The sequence below is a fragment of the Engraulis encrasicolus genome, chromosome 1, assembly GCF_034702125.1.
Source record: "Engraulis encrasicolus isolate BLACKSEA-1 chromosome 1, IST_EnEncr_1.0, whole genome shotgun sequence".
In the NCBI taxonomy this organism is placed as follows: domain Eukaryota; kingdom Metazoa; phylum Chordata; class Actinopteri; order Clupeiformes; family Engraulidae; genus Engraulis; species Engraulis encrasicolus.
The window spans coordinates 45,530,294-45,553,891 of NC_085857.1; the positions used below are offsets into that span (position 1 = coordinate 45,530,294).

Consider the following 23,598-nt stretch of genomic DNA (forward strand, 5'->3'; position numbering starts at 1 on the left):
AGTTGTAGATATACAATGGTTTGGCAAGGGTATAGTGAAAAGGGCTATAACAATTAATAATAAGGATACAGTAATAAAGCAAATCTTATATGAAGTCATGTGTGTGCTACACTGTATAGAACTTCATAGGCAGCACAGGTCAGATGTAGTCTCCTTTTGTGCCTTTTCAGAATATGAATATAAGGGCATGATGAAGCAAGATGTAAACCACTTCACCTTGAATGTCATGAAAAGCGCTGTATAAAACGTAGGCCTATGTATTATCATGGTGAGATGTATCAGATGATGCATGTTACAGGGTGTGATGGCAGGGACAAGGTTCTGATCATTAGTAAATTGTGATGCCAGTAACAATGATACTCATGTTTATTTTTACGTACATTAGCTCACTGTTTCGAAAACGCTTGACACACAAGGCACTTCAAAGACACTTAATAGCAATGAGAAAATAGGATCAAAAGTAGGCATCAGCACCAAGCTGAATCGGCCACTGCTTCCTCTGTGTTTTGCAGAAGAAGAAGTCAAGGTTCCAGGGTGATGAAGAAGCTTGTCGCTTGAGGAAGGTGGATCCAGGTGCGTTGTCATAGTGACAGCTCTGCTTCAGGTTGAGGGAGCCTGGTGGAAAGTAGAAATTACTTAGAAAGAAGAAATTACGGAAGTTGGGGGAAGAGTGAATGAACACTAGAAAAAAACCAAGTCGTTATTCCATTCTCTGGGTGCCGTTGGTCCTTAGATTGTATTAATTTGTTTTGTCAAATAGGGCCTTGAAAAGTCTTATTTTGTCTTCAAATGTCAACCCAAATGTCTTAAATCCGTGGATGTTCCGTCCTCCATGTGTTGTTGAATCTTTCTGTAGCCACATGTACAGAACCTCAGTAGTATCGCTTGCATGGATTTCGGGCCTCGAGAGCGCCACCTGTCCTGCTGACCGATAGAGGTGGCAGATATTCGTACCTAATGGACCTACTTAGTGGTGAAGGATGAGGACACATTGTACCCACCTACATAGTAGTGAAGGTGATTGAAGGAAGGAAGGAAGATTGAACCGACAATGTAATGTAATGTAGTGTGCGGCGCCTACCAACTTGGTGGTGAATTACACATTTGTATCTACCTAAGTAGTGGTGAAGGTGGTGTAATGTAATGTCATATGAAGCGTACACTACCTACCAATTTAGTGTTGAAGGATGAGCACATCTGTGTCCACCTACAGTATGTACATAGTAGTGAAGGTAGTTGAAATGTAATGTAATATAGTGTAAGGTAATGTGAAGTGTTCAATACCTACCTAGTTAGTGGTGAAGCTGGTGGAGGTGGACGATGAGGAGCCACTTGATGACATCATGCTGCTGGACATGCTCATGCCTCCGCCTGATGACGTCATGCCTCCGCCTGATGACATCATGCCCCCGCCCGATGACATCATGCCTCCGCCTGATGACATCATGCCTCCGCCGGACATGCTCATGCCCTCTGATGACATCATACCTCCGCCCGATGACATCATGCCTCCGCCGGACATGCCTCCGCCGGACATGCTCATGCCCTCTGATGACATCATACCGCCTGATGACATCATGCCTCCTCCCCCTGAGATCATACCTCCACCTCCTGACATCATCGCTGCCCCACCCCCTGAAGACATGGAGCTAGATGACATGCTGAAGCTTTCAGATGACATCGAACCTCCACCTGATGACATCATACCGCCACCTGATGACATCATACCTGCACCTCCCCCTGACATCATACCTGCGCCTTCACCTGAAATCATCCCAGAGGACATGGAACCACCAGATGACATGGTGACACTTTCTGATGACATCATACCGCCACCGGATGACATCATACCTCCACCGCCTGACATCATAGCACCTCCCCCTGACATCATTGCTCCCCCACCCCCAGAGATCATGCCTGAGGACATAGAGCCGCCGGATGACATGCTGACGCTTTCTGATGACATGGACGATGACATGCCACCTCCTGACATCATGGCACCACCGCCTGAAATCATCGCTGCCCCTCCTCCTCCAGACATGGAACCTGAAGACATGGAACCACCCGATGTGATGGTGACACTTTCTGATGTCATCATGCCTCCGCCTGATGACATCATTGCACCTCCCCCTGACATCATACCTGCACCTCCACCTGAGATCATGCCCGAAGACATGGAACCACCAGATGACATGCTGACGCTTTCTGATGACATGCTACCGCCTGATGACATCATGGCACCTCCCCCTGACATCATACCTGCACCTCCGCCTGAAATCATTGCTGCCCCACCTCCTCCAGACATTGAACCTGAAGACATGGAACCGCCTGATGTGATGGTGACGCTTTCCGATGACATCATACCCCCACCCCCTGAAATCATACCTGCACCACCACCTGAGATCATGCCTGAGGACATAGAGCCGCCCGATGACATGCTGACGCTTTCTGATGACATGGACGATGACATGCCGCCACCAGACATCATGGCACCTCCGCCTGAAACCATCGCTGCCCCTCCTCCTCCAGACATGGAACCTGAAGACATGGAACCACCCGATGTGATGGTGACACTTTCTGATGTCATCATGCCTCCGCCTGATGACATCATACCTCCACCCCCTGACATCATTGCTGCACCTCCACCTGAGACCATGCCTGAGGACATGGAGCCACCAGAGGACATGCTGACGCTTTCTGATGACATGGAACCTGACATGCCACCTCCTGACATCATAGCTGCCCCACCTCCAGACATTGAACCTGAAGACATGGAACCACCCGATGTGATGGTGACACTTTCTGATGACATCATACCTCCGCCTGATGACATCATAGCACCTCCCCCTGACATCATACCTGCACCTCCGCCTGAAATCATCGCTGCACCACCCCCGCCAGACATGGAACCTGAGGACATGGAACCGCCCGATGTGATGGTGACGCTTTCTGATGACATGGACGATGACATGCCACCGCCTGACATCATTGCCGCCCCACCGCCTGAAATCATACCTGCCCCGCCTCCCGCGGACATCGATCCGCCAGACGACATGCTGACACTTTCAGACGTCATCATGGCGCCGCCGGCACCGCCAGCACCAGCCGCCATGGCCAGCGCCCCCCCGGCGCCCCCTGCCGAGGAGCTCTCGGTAGTGCTGGAGGACCGGACGATGGTGGTGGTGCTACTGCTGCTGCTGCTGCCGCCGCCCCCAGACACCATCATCCCGGCTGCCCCTCCTGCCCCACCAGACACCATCATCCCTCCTACTCCCCTCTCCTCAGAGATCACCATCATGCCCGCCGCCCCTCCTGAAGACGACACCTGGCTAGTCTTAAGGATGCCTGCCGCCCCGCCTGAGGAGGACACCTGGGACATCTGCATCATCCCCGCCGCCCCACCTGCGCCACCTGCCCCTCCCGCCACGCCACCGTCGGTGGTGGTGGTGGTGATGGTGACGGTCTTCTTCCCTGAAGCGGTCATGCCGCCGCTTCCACCTGTCGTCATCATCCTGCTGCCCGAAGCCGACCCCCCCATCGAGGAGGAGGAAGAGGAGCGTGTGGAGTAGCTTGTGGAGGACATCATGCCTCCAGCTCCACCGGCACCTAAATGTGACCAAAACAAAAGAAATAATCAAACACAGACGGGAAATCTGAGTGCTTCTGGGTCTTCACCTTTTTCCCTTGGTGCTCATCAGTGTTAGGGACTGTCAAACTTGGTCCAGATAGAGAAATTCTGAGGCACTCAAGGTTACAATTTTTTTTTGGCTACAATGCCTGCACGTTGCGGCCCTTATGACCTTCTTCAGGGCGTATCGATATGCCCTGAAGAAAGCCATGAGGACCAAAACGCATAGGCATTGTAGCCAAATAAAAAGTTGTAACCTTTGGTGCCTCAGATTTTCTCTATCTGGGCAAAAGAAACAATCTTTGACCCAAGATCGATTGGCCGTCATACTCTGGTGACATTGAATGGGGAGGCAGTGGAACAGGTAGCCACATACAAATACCTAGGTGACTTTGATCTAAAATGGGGCCAGCAGGTTGAGTTTTTACGTTCAAGGATCAGCCAGTGTCTTCATTTTTTGAGAAGGTTGAGGGTGTTTGGGATCCACAAAGACATAATGGTGGCTTTTTACAGGGCTTCCTTTGAATCCATGATCAGATATGGCACCACAGTATGGTTTGGGAACCGGTATGTTAAACTGAAAGCCCAACTACAAACCCTTATAAAAGAGCAGGGAAAATAATGGGCATCCTATCCTACCTCCAGACATGCCCATGCCCATGCCCATGCCCATTCCACCGGCTCCGCCGCCAGACATGGAGGAGGAGGAGGAGGAGAGGGACATGGAGGCCTTCATGGAGGCGGCGCTGAGGTCGCCCGTGCCTTCCAGCAGCACCCTGTAGGTGCTGATCTCCTTCTCCAGCTGCTCCTTCATACACAGCAGCCTCTGCAGAGGAAACAAAGACGGCAGGCAGAGGATCAGTCTCACAGCCGGTCTACAAACAGCCACCCCACTCACTATTCGACCCATGAGCGCAGCCCATTCATTCTGAGTGCCCTGTATGCCAAACAACCAGTCCAACCCTGACTACTACTACTATTACTACTACTACTACTACTACTAATAATAATAATAATAATGATAATAATAATAATAATTGAAAAATACTATGTAATATACAATAATATTACACAATAATAACAAAAACCACAACAATAATAATAACAACGATAATAACAACAATAATAATAATAATAATAATAATAATGATGATGATGATGATGATGATGATGATAATAATAATAATAATAATGATAATAATATTACCTGGTAGTCCTGGCTCTGCTGCATGGCGTTGGCCCTGATGGCGGCCAGTTCTCCCTCCAGGCTGGCCACCGCCTGGCTCATGCTGACCATGCGTGACTGGTACCGGTTCTGGACCTCCACCAGCTGCTGCTCCAGACCCAGTTTCTACAGGGGGAGAATGATAGATAATAATAAAAAACATTAATAAAATCAATCAATCAATCAATCAATCAATCAATCGACCTATCCATCAGACAAATCAATCTCAGACTGATACTTCCACTTCCACCAACTACAGGAGGAGAATGTAGATAATAATAAAAAGCATTAATAAATAAAATCAATCAATGCATCAATCTATCAATCAATGAATCGTTCAATCAATCAATCGACCCATCCATCAGTCAAATCAATCTCAGACTGGTACTTCCACTTCCACAAACTACAGGAGGAGTGTGTATAATAAATGTAGATAATAAAGCAAACACTTCAATAACAAGAAAAAGCAATCAATCAATCAAGCAAGCAATCAAATCAATCAATCAAGTAACCAATCAATCAATCAATCAATCAATCAAGTAACCAATCAATCAATCAATCAAATCAATCTCAGCGTGTGTGACTGGTACTTCCATTTCCACCTACTGCTGCTCAAGGCCAATCTTTTACAGGGCAGGAGGGGTGATACATGATGGAAAAACAATAATGATAATGGTAAAATACATACTTAAAGGGACACTGTGTGAGAATTTTAGATGTTTATTTCCAGAATTCATGCTACCCATTCACTGATGTTACCTTTTTCATGAATACTTAACACCACCATCAAATTGTAAGTATTAATTATGACTGAAAAAATTGCACTTTTCATATGTGAAAAGGGGGATCTTCTCCATGGTCCGCCATTTTGAATTTCCAGAGCCATTTTTAGCTGCAAAAATGCCTGTACTTGGGCCATACTACAAAATATTAGGTTATTCCTTAGTAAACTTTCATGAAAAGATCAAATTTGGCAATAGGCAACACAGTCTCAATGAGCAGCATAGTTGCAGTACCTTTTTTGACAATTTCCTGCACAGTGTACCTTTAATATTATTATTATGGTGGGTGGGGGCTGCTTGACAGAATGGTGACTGGGGAGCCATAGATGTAGCCTAACATATTCATCACTCACAGGTACAAATCTTGTATGTCCACTTCCTGTTATATCTTAAATAATGACTTTTAAAAACCACTATTTTCTAAGTAAATAAGCATGTCATCATTGAAAGCAGCTTTTAAATAATTTGTAAAAAACTCATATACTCATGGAAACAGACCAATTGTACTGATTTATATATATATATATATATTTTTTTTTTTAACAATTAAATGAATAATAAATTAGTTCCTGAAAGTTGGAGATATGAGGTTTCTGCGGGGCGTTGCTATTGTGGAGCTTTAGAGGTACGTAAGGGGCTGGGGGGAATGGCAGGACTAGGGGCTAGGGGCTAGGGGCTAGGGGCTAGTGGAGTAGGGGTATGTTTGTGTGTGTGTGTGGGGTGGGGGGGGGGACCGGAAGAGAGGAAGAGATGATGAGTGAGAAGGGGTATGATAAAAGAGGTGTCTGTACACAGTCCACACGGACAGCCACAGCTAACACCACGCGCACACACATCCGCATACAGGCCACTACAACAATAAACGCTTACACTGTCACATCTCAAAGCAACAATAGCCCTATTTACACACACACACACAAATCAATTTGTGTGTGTGTGTGAGAGAGAGAGAGAGAGAGAGAGAGAGAGTGAGAGAGAATAAGAGACAGTGTGTGAAAGGAAGAAAGAGATTGGGAGTGTAGAACTGATGCACTTAGATTTAGTTGGAGAACCGGTGGTGAGAAAAACTTTCGCTAGACCAAAGGTGTCAAACTCAAATGCTCCGAGGGACAAAATTAAAATCTGGAATGACGTTGTGGGCCAAACTACAATTACCCAAAGTCAAATTTCACAAACACTCATTCCCATCATACATGGTAGCTCAAATGTGCCTGTCTGTTGCGTATCAGATGTTACAGAGGCCCAATCATAGTCCTGTGACACGCCAAATGTTCATGTTTAAGTCACGTTATGGGCTATTTATGGTGTATGTGGGCAATCTGTCATACCTATTTGAAAACGATCTCGCGGGCGATATAAAATGACCCAGCGGCCCCATATTTGGCCCTAGGTCTGAGTTTGACATCCCTGCATTACACATTGAAAATTGAAAAAAGGTGTTGTTGTGCGTACATCATGGACAAAAATATAGCGTATATAACATGCCCAAAGTACAGGTTTGCATACACACGCACGCATGCACGCAGGCATGCGCGCACGCGCGCACTCTCTCTCGCTCACACACACATACACACACACACACACACACACACACACACACACACACACACACACACACACACACACACACACACACACACACTCTCTCTCTCTCTCTCTCTCTCTCTCTCTCTCTCTCACACACACACACACACACACACACACACACACACACACACACACACACACACTGACCATTCTGAAGAGGCTGTCCAGCTCGGTCTGCAGCTCCAGGCTCTGGGTGCGAATGGTCTTCATCTCGGAGCCCGTGCTGACCGTCGCCTCGGTAACCACGGCAGACTCCGCCTGCTTCATCTCCACCTGGGGACATACAACACACACACACACACACACACACACACACACACACACACACACACACACACAAACACACACACACACACACACACACACACACACACACACTCAATCAATGAACAGAAAATAAAAACTCTGGCTGCTTCATCTCCACCTAGTGGGTGAAGGAGGGACATACAGCGCACACACACATACATACAGCGCACACACACATACATACAGCGCACACACACATACACACACGTGCGCACACTCATCAATAAACAGCAAATGACAAATGGGTGTGAGAGAGTGACATTATGTCAGTGACGTGCGTGTGTGCGTGCGTGCGTGTCCATGTTTGTGTGTGTGTGTGTGTGTGTGTGTGTCCATCCATATGTGTGTGTCAGTGTACCTGCTTGGTGTACCATCCCTCCAGGTCTCGGCGGTTCCTCTGCATGATGGCCTCGTATTCGGCGCGGATCTCCCCCAACGCCTGGGCCAGGTCGATGCCCTCCCGAGCCTTCACGTCCACCTGCACCGTGCCCGCCATCTTGGAGCGCATCATCATGATGTCCTGCACACAGTCAGGCACATAGGTCAAAGGTCAAGAGGTCAAGAGGGCAAGAAGGTCAAGGCCACACCACAGCCGCCCCGCTTGCTAAACCCATGCACGGTGGGAAATGTTCCATGTGCGTTACGCCCTTTTTTGGGGGAAAGCCAATGCAAGTCAATTGGTGGTGTTGGGAAAGAATAAAGTGTGTGTGTGTGTGTGTGTGTGTGTGTGTGTGTGTGTGTGTGTGTGTGTGTGTGTGTGTGTGTGTGTGTGTGTGTGTGTGTGTGTGTGTGTGTGTGTGTGTGTGTGTGTGTGTGTGTGTGTGTGTGTGTGTGTGTGTGTGTCTAACTCTGCTAGTTGGTATTCATTACAGCACCTGCTGGGTGTCCTTGCATCACAGTGTGCCATGCGCTTAAAGTATAAGCCGAGACTCAGTCGCATAAAGCTATGTCCCAATTTAACCCTTGTCTGTGAAGCACTTTGCGGTCAACTGTGATGTGTTTAAATGTGCTGTAAAAATAAAATAACTTAATTTCACTGTACTACTAAACTGCTTTGTATGGCAATGTAATGTAGAGCTCCTAACCTACTGGTTCACTAATGCATGGCATGAGGCACATAGTCTGAGTCTCCCTCTTGTGGACAGCATGAGACACTACACAAATGTCTAATTTTTACAGTACAGTAAAGTACACTTAGCTTAGGGCTTCACAATTAATCGAAAAATAATCAAAATCGTGATAAAATAGTGAAATCGAACTCATGATTTTAATCGTGATTTAATCGTAGCAATAGTGACCTACTTTTGAGAGCGTCCTTGAAGCCAGAACATACTGACAGGCTGGTGTTTCTGGCCAGAAATCTGTCCACTTAAGTTTCATGCCGTTGCCTTTAAATAATTATTACAATTCATTTTATTTTGCTCATCCCGTATGTAATTCATTCTTGGTTATATTTCCTCTTGCTATAATTTTCAAAAAAATCTGCAAAAATCAATAATCGTGATTAATAATCGTGATTATGATTTTGACCAAAATAATCGTGATTATGATTTTTTTCCATAATCGTGCAGCCCTAACTTAGCTGATGCTTTTACCCAAAGCGTCTTACAGTTATTTACAGGGTATTGGTTACAGTCTCTGGGGCAATGTGGGGTTAGGTGCCTTGCTCAAGGGCACTTCAGCCATGGATGAAGGTGTTGTAAGGAGAGGTAAGGGTGGGAATCGAACCTGCAACCCTTTGATCTTACAGTAAGACCAACCCCCATTCGCATTAGGCTGCCCTTTTTACACGGTCAAAGATATTCACATCACACAACAGGAGTGTGTGTGTGTGTGTGTGTGTGTGTGTGTGTGTGTGTGTGTGTGTGTGTGTGTGTGTGTGTGTGTGTGTGTGTGTGTGTGTGTGTGTGCGTGCGTGTGTGCGTGCGTGCATGCATGCGTGTGTGTGTGTCTACAGTACCTCCTGGTGTGACTTCTGCGTGCGTGCGTGCGTGCGTGCGTGTGTGTGTGCGTGCGTGTGTGCGTGCGTGTCTACAGTACCTCCTGGTGTGCCTTCTGCATGCCCCCCCTCTCCTGGTCCAGGGCTTGCTGCTCCATCAGCAGGCCTGCATTGGTGGCCTCGTACTCGTGCTTGAGGCCCTTCAGGCTGGCCACGTCCGCCTCGATCGTCTGCCGCAGAGACACCTCAGACTCATACCTGCACACAGGCACAGACACGCGCACGCATAGACGCACACACACATGCATGGACAAAGACACACACACACACACACACACACATATGCATGGACAAAGACACACACACACACACACACACACACACACACACACACACACACACACACACACACACACACACACACACACACGCATAGATACATACACATACACACACATACACACACACACACACACACACACGACTTAGCAGAAGCATTTACCCACCCAAAGGGTCTTACATGACTTACATAATAGCCTAAAGCATCATATATATTAACACAAGATACTGCGTTGACCTTTGTATTAGAAGGAATGTCTCGAGTCAGTTAACCACCATTTTTAGCCAATATTTTGCTGCCATCAATCGTTGAGAATGCAATGCAAGCATTATCCTGTAGGTGGCAGTAACATCTATGAAAAATACCAAAATACCATGCCAAGACTGCAGACCTAGCAAAAAGGATGAACACAACAGTGTTTATATCTATGATAAGGCATCTGGCAGCTGGGGAAATGCATAGTACAACAGTAATACAAGCAATGCAGATCAATACACACACACACACACACACACACACACACACACACACACACACACACACACACACACACACACACACACACACACACACACACACACACACACACACACACACACACACACACACACAGAGAGAGAGAGACATCAGCTGACTGTAATTTAGTTGTATTGGATGTTTTGTAGTCGGATGTGAATTTTATAAGGATGTTTTTGTAAAGATCTTCAGCCTAACACAAAACCCTGCAGTCTCACACACACACAGGGCACATGAACACAGCCACATAGAGAATTCCCATTGAACTCCACTAACTAATCCCTGATCCAGTCTCTCTCTCTCTCTCTCTCTCTCTCTCTCTCTCTCTCTCTCTCTCTCTCTCTCTCTCCATGATAGGGCCAACAATTTGCTGCTCGCCCCCTTGTCTATTCAAGCAAACCTACATGAGAACAAGAAATAAACTGCAAAATGATGCCTTAGACTATACGTGAACACGCGTGTAAAAGTCTTTGATTTTCTCATGTATAGACAGCGTGTCGGCAGAGGCGATTCTAGGGTCAGGTGGGGCCCCAAGCGAAAATGCAAAAGAATGAGCATTTGAACTAAACTCGCCACCACTGTGGTAAAATGTGGGCTGTTATTCACATTCTTGGGGCTTGGGGGCCCCAAGCGGCTGCCTGCCTTGCCTGGTGGCAAGATGCTCCTCTGCGTGTCGGCAACATGCTGACAGCGCAGCTTAATAAGATTGTGGTTCGTGTGCTTACTTGGTTTTGAAGTCGTCGATGGTCAGCTTGGCGTTGTCGATGGCGAGGGCCACGTTGGAGTTCTCAACGAAGAGACCCATGACCTTAGCAGGAGGATAAAGAGAGGGGCAGAGGTGAGATGGGATCCGCATCCTTAGATAAACACGGCGTCATGAGTTTGGGTGTTGCGCACATCCACAAAACAGTTATCCAGGTGCCAGACAAAAGTATAGTAGACAGTGTGGTAAAGTGGTTCGCACACTGGGCATGAGCTCCAAAAATACAAGAAACTACATTTCATTATACCAAACGACAACGTTTTCCAACAAATGGGATCTGGGTGAATCGAAACGTTGCCCTTTGCAGGCTATAATGAAATAAAGTTTACAACTAGGCCTATTTTTTGGAGCTCATGCTCAGAATGCTGGCCGCTTGGATAAGCATGCCCATTTGATTTCTTTGAGAGACATGTCTGTTATGTATGGATGTATGTATATGCCTGTGTATGTATTTATTGTTAAGACAGTTTCAGCACAAATAGCCTAGGCGAAACTTCTGTGGAATAGCGCCCTGTTCTCCGTGTGTAATTCCAACGTGCGTTTGGCATTACGCGGGCATGACCACACTCTTCATTTATCTAGGCTCGTGAACAAGTGAGTGATCGTTTTACAAGTGTTGATGGCGTGGAGGACTAGACATACCTTCTGACGCAGGGGGGTGATCTGGTTGTCGTAGGCCTGCAGGTCGTGCGTGATGACGGCTTGGGTGGTGGTGAAGCTGCGTATTTTCTCCTCCAGCTCGGCGTTGGTCTTCTCCAGCGTGCGGACCTTGTTCAAGTAGGTAGCCAGGCGGTCGTTCAGCGTCTGCATGTGTCTCTTCTCGTTCCCAATCATGTCGCCGCCGCCAAAGCCAACACCGAAGCCGCCGCCCCCGCCTCCTCCTCCACCACCCATACCGAAGCCCGCGCCTCCTCCGCCCTTACCGAATGTCCCTCCGCTGGCCATTCCGAAGGCACCACCAGCGCCGCCAGCCTTCCCGAGGCCTGCGCCACCACTGACTACCCCGAAACTAGCTCTCCCTGCGCTGCCCCCGGCTCCCATTGAGTAAGCGGCACCTGATCCGCCGCTGCCGCCCCCCATCATATAACCGGACCCAGCTCCACCACCGCCTCCTCCCATCATGTAGCCGGCTCCAGCTCCACCGCCTCCTCCCATCATGTAGCTGGCCCCGGATCCACCGCCTCCTCCCATCATGTAACTGGCCCCGGATCCACCGCCGCCCCCCATCATGTAACCTGCCCCGGCTCCACCGCCTGACCCCATCATGTAGCCGGCCCCAGCCCCACCACCTCCTGCGCCGCCGAGGCCATAACCGCTTGCCCCGCTGCCGACGCTACTGCGGACAGAGCCTCCACTTCCACCGAAAGAGAACCCGCCGCCACTGATGCTGCCCGCTCCTCCTCCACCTCCTCCTCCTCCTGCCCCTGATCTGAGGATGGAGCCGTAACTCTGGCGAGCTCCGCTACCAAATCCACTGAAGGAAGAGGAGGAGAAACTGCGCCTTTGACCCACTAATGACATGGCTAGGCTGTGTGTCGCTGTACGATGCCTCGGTGTGCGTAAAGTGTGAGGGCTGGCTTAGCGGCCGTTGTTTTCTTTCTTTTTTTTTAGTGCGACTGGAGGCTGCTGCACTGTACGAGGTAGTCGATACCCGCCTACAGGAGCCTGGGACGCAGGCAGGGGTGCGGCACATTGAAGGGGGCAAGGTGTTATGTACCCTGGGAGTACACCTGTGGCTCCACCTCCATCGCCGCTCTATTGGTTCCCCTCTCCGGAGTAGCTCATCTATTCCAAACCAGGGGTGCATTTCTCAAAAGAGAAGTTATTAGCCTGTTAGCAACTTGGGTAGATGCCAATGGGAAAATACATTGAAAACAACAAAGTAGCTAATGAAGTAAGCAACTATGGTTTCGAGAAATGCACCCCAGGACGGATGCCGATGAAGGTCCTGGTTGGATGAAGTGTCGTGTGTGTGTGTGCGTGTGTGTGTGTTTGTGTGTGTGTGTGTGTGTGTGTGTGTGTGTGTGTGTGTGTGTGCGTGCGTGCGTGCCTGCGTGCGTGCGTGCGTGCGTGTGTGTGTGTGTGTGTGTGTGTGTGTGTGAGAGAGAGAGAGAGAGGGGGGGGGTTGTTACAAAAGTAGACTACCGAGTAAAAACTTTGCAACTTTGACGCAAAGAGGAAAGAGACATGCAACATAATTACGCTTGAAAGATTCTGATTAATATAAGAAAAGGTAATGGTGAATGTGTTTTAGCTGAATGTCCTTTGTTGAGCGTAACGCAATGTGATCTAATATGCTATTGCCCCTTGCATAGATTGGGGGGGGGGGGGGGGGGGGGGGGGGGGGATATGTAGGCTACCGTTGCGCCCCCCCCCCCCCCCCCCACCCCTTTATTTTGCCCTGTGCGTGGGACTGTGCAAACTCAGTGATCACCTCTATTGCACACCACGTTACATCAGTCACTCACGCTCCCATCTCCTCAAGTGCCCAATGATAAAGTGCCATGTCTTGCATTGCATGAACTCGCAATCGTAATCTCAGATGCGGTGCATTAATTACATGTCGCGTTTTCGTGCGCAGTATCCCCGAGCTATTTTAACGTCGTAATAACTTGCTGACAGGGACGCAGAAGTGTCGAGAACGCCACTGATTTTCAGCTTCGTATTAAGTCAGGCACGCTTGGACCTGGGGCGGTGACGCCACGACCTGATGTCGTTCCCACGCTGCGACTTCAACCGGGGTGCCCACGGCGGCTTGATGCGCCAAGGGCGACCTTCACTCACCAAGTTGCAAAGAACAAAGATAACTTAGACCGTATGAAGAGTTTTATTTATTTAGCTATTTATTAATTGCTGGATTCGTGCCAGTAGCTGAGAGGGGATATTGAGGCGTCTCTGCCCAGGAGGGTCTCTGCAGACTTTGAAGTTCAAACTCCTGCAAAGTCATCACAAAAGACTAACAGCTGAAGAGACAGCTTGGCAGAGACAGTTTAGTGCCTGTCACATTGAACGCCACAGCACTGGCACGGCAAATGCAAGCTATATGCCCAGTCAGCCAGTTAGATAACATGTTGGAAAATGTTTTTACAATGTGAACCATCGTATATGCCGTGGGATAGCAGTGTTATTTATATGGGATAGCCATAGAATAGCAATGTTATTAAAATATGTAGGCCAATAACTCTGTGTGTGTTACGCATATTTTTTTCAAGTTCAAGAGGTTTATTGTCATTGTGTGTGTGTGCGTGTGTGTGTGTGTGTGTGTGTGTGTGTGTGTGTGTGTGTGTGTGTGTGTGTGTGTGTGTGTGTGTGTGTGTGTGTGTGTGTGTGTGTGTGTGTGTGCATGCACACATGTGCAAAGCCCCATTCCTCATCACTTTTTTATGGACACGTCTTTTAAATCAGAATGACACATGAGAGTGATAAGCAAAAGCAGTGCAAAGGTGTTTGCAAAATGGGATATGTTAAGAACGCAGTCTGCCTTCGCCGCGATCCACCTGTGCAGCTCTCCTCTGCAGGTGAAGCAGGGAGTACTGGTATTACTGAAGCAAATGCATCTCCACGCTTGTAAAATAACAATCCGGCACAACCAGTGCAAAACTTTCATAAATAAAGAGGGGAAAAAGTCTGGTGCCACACAAATGCCTTTTTTGTGTCATTTCTTTTTTTTCAGTGCAATCAGACTAACATTTCAACATGCATCTTCATCAGAGTCCACCAGAGAGTCTTGATGGGACACAGATGGAGACATGGATTCATCAACATCTCTCTATTTGTCAGATATCAGTGGCCTGCCTCACACAGGCCTTGACAGCAGGGTTGCCACAGGCAAGCAAGGCAATTGTCGAGCTCGGCATGGAATCTCAAAAACCCTCCCAAAGTCTCATCAAGATACGTTCCATATACATTTAACTGATGCTTTGATGCAAAGCGACTCACAGTTATTTACAGGGTATTAGTTACAGTCCTTTGAGCAATTTGGTAGTAGGTGCCTTGCTCAAAGACACTTCAGCCATGGATGGAGGTGTAAGTAGAGGTAAGCATGAGATTAGAACCTGCAACCATCTGATCTTAAAACTAGCTCCCTAACCATTAGGCCACGGCTTCTTCATCATAGAGACTTGCTTAGGTAGAAGCTATATAGGCTATTTGAGGGTTTTTTGCTAGAAAAGGTTTGTGTTGTTTGTTATGCCTATGTGTATGCCTATGTTGTTATTTTTGTTGGGTTTCCTTGCGGTTAAGCAGGTTCGAGCAGCTTTTTTGGGGCATTTCCCTTTCGTTGTCCAATGTAAAATGTAATCACTGAATACTTGTAATTAGGCTATCATTTGTTAATATATTGAATAGAAACGTATCATATCATATTATAATGGGCTACCAGAGTTTGCTGTGAGGTTACAGGTTTGATACATGGGTATGGACCTTGGTTACCCCCCCCCCCCCCCCATAAAAATATTAGGATTGGGTTGTGATATGATTTGCCAAAATAATAAATAACTTATAGATTTTTTGTAAAGCAACATTAAGACATTCAGTTCTATAGACAAAATCTGCTCAGGGTGCCTTGTCAAGGTGAAAGGAGTTGGTTGTCAGGTGGCCGCCTTAGATCTAAAGTGCTGAAGGAAACCCCAAAGGCCAACAGTAGTTGATCTCTTTTGAGTCGATGTTTGTGAGAGTAGGCCTATATGATGGGCCAGATTTATGGTTCAGCCTGTACATGAAACGTTTGTTTTCATCTTCTTATTATTTAGTGTCTTTCTGTTTACTGGCAGTAAGAAACCAGTATTACCACACAGCATTTTGCCTGAATGCACAGCTGCAGTGATAACACTGAGAGGGAGGGCAGGTTGGTGTTTTTACACTTACAGATGATACAACCCTTAACAAAACAGGGCATGGAGAGAGGCAGAAGAAATAGCAAAGACCTGCAAGAGGTGATGAGTTAACCTAAAGACATGGCACGGTTATGTGCGGTCACCAGAATGGCAATGACCAAGTCATAACGTATCACTTAAGGCTCTGTATATGGTTGTACTAATATGGTAGTAGCTTTTTCGATGACCATGGTGTTCCATGTTCACTGGACTGGCTATCTGGCATAGGGCATTTTCCCAGTGGGCTGACAGTCCCCACGGGCCGAGGCTTTTAGTTCGTTTGTTTTTTATTTGCTTGGTTTTTTTTTTGTTCTTTATAGAGACCAGCCCAAAATGTAGATGGGGTGACCCACTGCATCTAATATATAGACAGTGGACTATCATATTATACAAACCCCAACTCCGATGAAGTTGGGACGTTTGGTAAACAGTGAATAAAATCAAAATGCTATCATTTTCAAAACATTCAATCTATTCATTAGATGGAGAATAGTGAAAAGACAACATATTAAGTGTTAAAACCGAGAAAAAATATTGTTTTGGGGGACATATGTACTCATTTCTAATTTGATAAATCCAACACGTCTCAAAAGAGTTGGGACGGGGACAATAAATGGCAGCAAATGTCGAGGAAGACTAAAAACAAAACAAAAGACAACACTTAACAGTTAAATACATTAACCGATGAGATGATTTTATATAAAAAACAGTGTTAATTCCTATCTTGGACATGATTTCACCAGCTTAAATGGTGGGTGTATTCCTTGTCATGTTTTGCAATGTTTTCCTTTCTGTAGTGCTTACAGTGTGACAGGTCTTGACCAAAAACCCACCATTTTATCACCTGCTGGTCCTTATGATGGAGCCAAACTGTTAAAACATAGTAGAGAATGCAATTTGACCTTACTATGTGGCAGTAATCGAAGATCTCCCTTCAAAATATAATGCATGAGTGGCTTTTCATGCTGTTTAAAACCCATTTATACCATTCAGCACTGTATTTAACTCTACAGATGAGTGAGAATATCTTAACCAATGCACTACTGCACCCGCATGCCATCATGGAGGCTGACTTTTGAAGCTAGCACTAACACAAGTTGGATGGTCCATTTTCACTGTAGCACAGGATGTGCAATGCTCTATTATTGTCAAAAAGAATGGACTTCTACAACTCCTGCTGACTTCTGTAAGCAAAGGACAGTTTCCCATGTCATCTGGGTCTATTTCAAGTGAGCTCAGGTGCTTAGGAGAATGTTACACCCCTCTATCATTTTCATGCATTAAGCATTCTTAATATGGTCAATTTGCAATAGACTACAGCCAATATATATTTCATGATGTCATGAACCTATACAATGATTTTATTAACAAAAATATGTCTTATATACACTCAATCGTGGTAAATCAAAGGGAATTCAAAAATGTATGTAATAACTATGGTAATTATTCCCTTTGCATCTTTAATTCTGAGTGACTCAGCCTCTCTGTGATGATCTTATACCTGGACACCTATATTGTCTGTCAGTACAATTCATTTTGAAATGTTCTTCTTTGTTGTTTTATCTTATTTGGATGCTAACTAAATTTCACTGATCCCCGTCCCAACTCTTTTGAGACGTGTTGGATTTATCAAATTAGAAATCAGTACATATGTCCCCCAAAACAATATTTTTTCTCGGTTTTAACACTTAATATGTTGTCTTTTCACTATTCTCCATCTAATGAATAGATTGAATGTTTTGAAAATGATAGCATTTTGATTTTATTCACTGTTTACCAAACGTCCCAACTTCATCGGAGTTGGGGTTTGTAGTAAAGCAGGTGGTGGGGGGGTGTGAGGGGCTAGTCTATGCCAGAAAAAGCCTGAGGTGGTGTTTGGTGCAAGTCCAGCCGTGCACTATGAAGCTACGCTTGTGATATTTTCTTAATATAAAGTTCGCCCTTTTGTAGGCCAAGGCCTACCGCTTGGAGCACGTTTCATTCCTGTGCTGCAGTATATTAGAGGGTTTGTCACAAAACGGCACAAAAGCTTGTATAAGTCAACGCTAGAGAGAATGGGGAGAGGGGGAGGGAGCAGCGGATTGAAGATGGTGCATGATGCAGTTCATTCCTGTATTTTGGAGGCACGGTCTGAAACAGGGGCAGTGGTGTGTATTTTCAAAATGTAGTTTTACTGAAACCTTTTTTTTTCCGCCCATGGTTTCCCAACCTTTAACAGCACCTGCTTGGTTACTGTAGATTAGCATGCTTCCTCTGGGTCATGAGGTACTTTCCAGCCTGTAGCTAACCTCAGGGCTGGGCTGGGACTAAAAAAAAAAACACCAGGGCATGTTGTGCTCCTCACACATAAACGCTGCTTTCCTGCTCAACTCAGTGAACTGTCTATGGTATTTTAAAGACCTACCAATGGCCTGGCCCCCATCTAAGCTGTCTTCAAGTTCAAGTTCAAGTTCAAGTTCAAGTTCAAGTTTATTTATCCCCCCAAAGGGGAAATTAGGTTGTAGCAGGTATTTAAAAATATTCAGAACAGACGACAAATTAAATTTAAACTTTAAGAAAGACAGAAACAAACAAGCAAACAAAATAACAGCATCAGGCTCTGGGGAATGCCTCCCCTTCCTCCAGTAAAATGCCCATATGCCCGATTACCAGCCCCGCCATGCAGTGGCGTGCTATGTGGGGGGAGGGAGGTGCTGAAGGTGGGGGCATGAACTTCCGATTTTACTAGGCTGTAGACTCTAGAGACTATGTATTATATGGGGGCATTATTGTCATATGTATTTGATCGTGCAGCGCTTGTATATTGTCATGTCAACCTGTACATTGTGATGAAAAACTTTCAAAAAGGGCTTTTTTGTCGACTAGGACAAAGATGGAAGGAGCTTTAGCACCACCTTGTCCCTATCTGTGCACGCCTATGCAGCCATATATCCCAAAGCCATAGGCGTGTACAGATAGGGATGTGGTGTGCTAAAGCACCTGCCCCTTGTCCTACGGGAGAAAAATGCCTTTTTTTTGTTTTTTGTTTTGTTTTTTGTCACAAGGTACTGTGGTCCATGTCGACATGATAATCTACAAATGCTTCATGATCACACGCATGTTACGATGATGCCTAGGCCTGTCACGATAACAAATTTTGCTGGACGATAAATTGGCCAAGAAATTATTGCGATAAACGATAATATTGTCTTCTCTGTCATTTTCAAAAAAATATAATGAAAATGGGATAAAAATGCGAATACACCCTTTTTAATTTTTAAAGCGTCGCAGCAGGGGGTGCTAGACAGATAGGTAGAAAGAGAGAAAGACAAGGTAGACAGACTGAAAATTAAAAGTACACCTATGTTTAAGCATCATTGCGATGAGTGAAATGTGCCTATCGATATTCAGTCTAGGAAAGAGTGACGAGGAAAACAAAGAAGCATGACTTATTGAATATTGTGACAGCCCTAATTATGCCTATATAAGCCTCATAACCAGGCAAATACACTGACCGCGACGAGATTCAAGCGACAGAGAATTGCTTCTGTGCAGCAAGAGCGATACGAGCGATTCAAGCGACTCGAGTGTGTCCTTTAAAAGTAGATCGCAAGCATTTCAACATTCCCATTGGCTGTGTTTACTAACCTCTATTCAGTTATTGGTTGTGGCGGCTTGTCGCCGAACTGCGTCATAGCTCATTTGCATAACATTCCCAGGAGTTCAACTACAAACTGTCGCTCTCGTCGCGCAAATCGCCTCTAGTCTCCAGAATCGCTTTTGTCGCGCGACTCAATACAAAGTCAATTACTTCCGTCGCTCGCCTCGCTCATGTCGCAGCTGGTGCATTCGCCCGGTTAGGCAATAGGAAATCCCTCATGCCCCCAACACAGCCCCTTCAGAACCTGCCCCCCCAAAATGTCAGTGCACACCACTGCTTGAAGCTATCTACTGGGTGAGCACTAACGTCTGGGGGAATAGTGTGCCATAAAAAAGATCACAAGTAAAAACTATACAGGCCCCCCTACCTCCCTATAACGCTAACTCGAAACTCTAAGTCTGCCCTCAGGTGATACACTAGGTGTCTCTTCGTGTGCATAGTCTTACATAGTGTTTCCACCTGTCACGGTTTTAAGTGATTTCCCGGTTCATAATGGTCTGTCTAGGGGGTAGTAATTGTACTACCCTGGGCAAGAAAAAGTTACAGACAACACAAAATGTGGTTGAAATGTCCTGGAGGTACAGCACTCACTACCCATGGGGCATTTTCCATTGAGAACTAAATGCTTGTGTGTGTGTGTATGTTTGTGTGTGTGTGTGTGTGTGTGTGTGTGTGTGTGTGTGTGTGTGTGTGTGTGTGTGTGTGTGTGTGTGTGTGTGTGTGTGTGTGTGTGTGTATGTTTGTGTGTGTGTTTTGTGTGTTTTGTGTGTGTGTGTGTGTGTGTGTATGTTTTGTATGTTTTGTGTGTGTGTGTGTGTGTGTGTGTGTGTGCGCGCGTTCGAGTGTGCACGTGCATGCATGTGTACTTGTCTGTAGTCTTTTGGGCAGTGTTAGCTCCATCTCAGCTTTGAATCTCTGTATGACCCAGAAAGGATGATCTCTCTCTCTCTCTCTCTCTCTCTCTCTCTCTCTCTCTCTCTCTCTCTCTCTGTGTTTGGGAAGGAATTTTCTGTAAGTGTGTGTGTGTGTGTGTGTGTATGTGTGTGTGTGTGCGTGCGCATGCGCGTGTGCGTGTGCGCGTGTGTGTACACAGTGTTTACATAACAGTGAGAAGAGAAAGACAACAGCGGGTCATAGGCATTGGACTGTATCTTATTTTATTGATCCTTAAGCCTTAAGTCTAACTTTCAGGGAAACTCCATCCTCAATCATGCATTGCATACATTGCAAAACAGAGCTGGGTAGACGGGAACCATGTAACCAGAGAAAAGAAAGAAAAGAAAGAAAGACATCACACACTCTGAGGTCACACAGCCAGTGAAAACAGAACGCAGGGGATGTGACAAGATGATAAGCCATTTCGACATCACAGTGGCACACTCAAAACGAAGAGTCCATTTTCACGTCAAAGATTCACAAGAAGACACCACCAGTTGTCACTGTAGAAGTGAGACTCAGCAAGCAAATAAAGGCTTATCATACCCCGATGACTTTGTCATTTTCTGCCCATACACAGAGGAGACCTGAATCAAGAGAAGTAAGACAAGACTACTGGTGTATGTAGGCTAACGACAGTGCCATTGCAAAGCCACAAAGACCAACTGAGTGCATTACAAGTGTGTTAGTGATCATTTCTTGCTAACAATACAGTAGTTTCATGTCTGGCTACAAGGATGTGGAGTAACACTTCATTTTAGGATCCACAGTAGGTATCTAATCATCCTCTATTCTCTATAGGTGACTTTTAAGACAAGTGTTAAGCAAAATGAAGGGCCCTACTAGGTCATTATTAGGATAATATCAACAATGAAGGACGTATCGGTAACAAACAAGACATCTGTGACTAACAAATGATTGATTTTGTTTAACACTTGTCTATACAGGTCTATATAGTTATGCAGACAGTAAGGTACTGTATGTATTAGAGGCCAATATGGAAACCCTTAATGCGGCGTTACCGGCTGCTGCTACTGCAATAGACAGTTGGCGTTACTGCACACAATCCGGAGATCTCCCAGCCACATAATATACACACAGAGAGGCAACTATTGCTTCAGTTGGGGCCCCAAGCGAAAAAGCAAAAGAATGTTTCAAGAATTTGAAACAAATTGCTTACACCACTGTGGTTGAAAGTGCGAGTTGTTGTTCCCCATCCAGTTGTTGGCTTGGGGGCCCCAAACGGCTCCCTACCTATTCTGGTGACAAGACGCACCTCATTGGCTGGAATAAGAGAGGCCCTATGCGGCTGCCTGCCTAGCCAGGTGACAAGATGCACCACTGCAGGCATCAGTGCTTGATGGTACACACATTTCAACCTCATTCCAAGATCACACCTTCAACGGCTTTCAAGCTCTAAAAAGAAGCCCAGCGTAATCCTTTCACGTGTCAATTGTGAGTCTTCATGGTCTGCATTGACCTCTTCTGTATTGAATGTTTCCCGTTTTTACTGTCTTGTGAGGTTGGCTTGAGGTCATTGTGAAGTCCCTGGAAGTATCAAAGTACCATGGAGGAGTAGGATTAAAATCTGGGATTATCAAGCAGTCTACCGGTGTCACACACTCACAATCATGATCAGTACAACCACTGTCATACGAACATACTCACACTCATTCTCTCTCTCTGTCTCTCCGTCTCTCATGTCAAGCATGATTAACTGAAGACAAACTATCTGAAAGTGTTAATTTGAGGTTAAATGGAGATATATAGGCTTGTAAATTTCTTGAAATATTGAACAGGGAGGGTGTGAGAAGCAGATCTGAAAGAAAGAAAGAAAGAAAGAAAGAAAGAAAGAAAGAAAGAAAGAAAGAAAGAAAGAAAGAAAGAAAGAAAGAAAGAAAGAAAGAAAGAGAGAGAGACAAAAGAGAAGCCTGTGTCAGAGAACATGCGAAAGTCAGAGAGAACATTGGAAGAACTTTTTTTTAACTTTACAGCAGGTAGTTTTCCTCACAAGTGTGAAATTAGCATTGTCGACAGCAGTTTCATACAACTCAACTATCTATTGTTCATGACAACCTCTCCTCACCAAAGTACCGCTGAGTCGCGTAGCGGCTGTAAGGCCTGCCGGCACAAATCGGTCAGTTGTCCTGGACACAGGGGTAGGGGGGCAGAATTGTATCTGCATTACATTATATGTTCCGCATTATTTTGGCTTTACCATGGCTGTCAATGACCCTGATGGTGGTAGTAGTAATGGTTGGGGTTGGTAATCATATCTTTGCTCGCTATGAAAAAGTACGTTCGTTTGCGAGCTGTGTGCAAATCTTTTCCCCATTTGTCTTAAAGGTTGACTCTGTCCTCAACCACTTACACACACTGTACTGAGCACATGTACCTTTTCTACATGAGGGGTTCCATATCCCATCAAGCATTGCTCACGACACTCAGCAGGTGGGCGTGGCCAGTTACAGCTCACCCATGCCCATTGGTCCTCCTTTCCTTATAGAACACTCGCCATAGAAGCCATCATTCAGTTCCGTCACAAGACAATTGCACTGTATTGTTGTGACTGCCATTTAGAAACTGTACAGATTAGCCCAAGAGTAGTACGGCTAATGGCATACAAAACACACACACACACACACACACACACACGCACGCACACAGAACCCTAACCTTAGCTTATACATGATCAATTCCTTCTTGACCTTCAGCCACGTTCTTTCTGTCGGATGTACACAACACAACCTTGATTGGATGTGGATGGAAACTCACGCGTACACATGCACACGCACGCACCCACACACACACACACACACACACACACACACACACACACACACACACACACACACACACACACACACACACACACACACACACACACACACACACACACACACACACACACGTGCACGCACACACACACGGGTAAGAACAGTCCTGAAGTAATCTACTGTATTCTTCAGTGATTGGTTTCGGGAGATGTTGTAGGCCTACCGCAAGCACGTACGCATACACACACACACACACACATACACGCACGCGCACACGCACACACG

General features: G+C 46.0%; 1 protein-coding gene across 1 annotated transcript; it reads right to left on the reverse strand.

The window, feature by feature from the left end:
* Positions 1-12,607, reverse strand: wu:fk65c09 (keratin, type I cytoskeletal 9). The gene is made up of 10 exons (XM_063209550.1): positions 12,553-12,607; positions 11,729-12,141; positions 11,049-11,131; positions 9,569-9,725; positions 7,887-8,048; positions 7,370-7,495; positions 4,836-4,979; positions 4,268-4,454; positions 1,289-3,606; positions 1-615 (listed from the first exon to the last, which is right to left on the reverse strand). Exons 1-9 carry the CDS (start codon positions 12,605-12,607, stop codon positions 1,289-1,291), a joined length of 3,645 nt encoding a protein of 1,214 aa, XP_063065620.1. The 3' UTR covers positions 1-615.
* Positions 12,608-23,598: the final 10,991 nt, after the last annotated feature.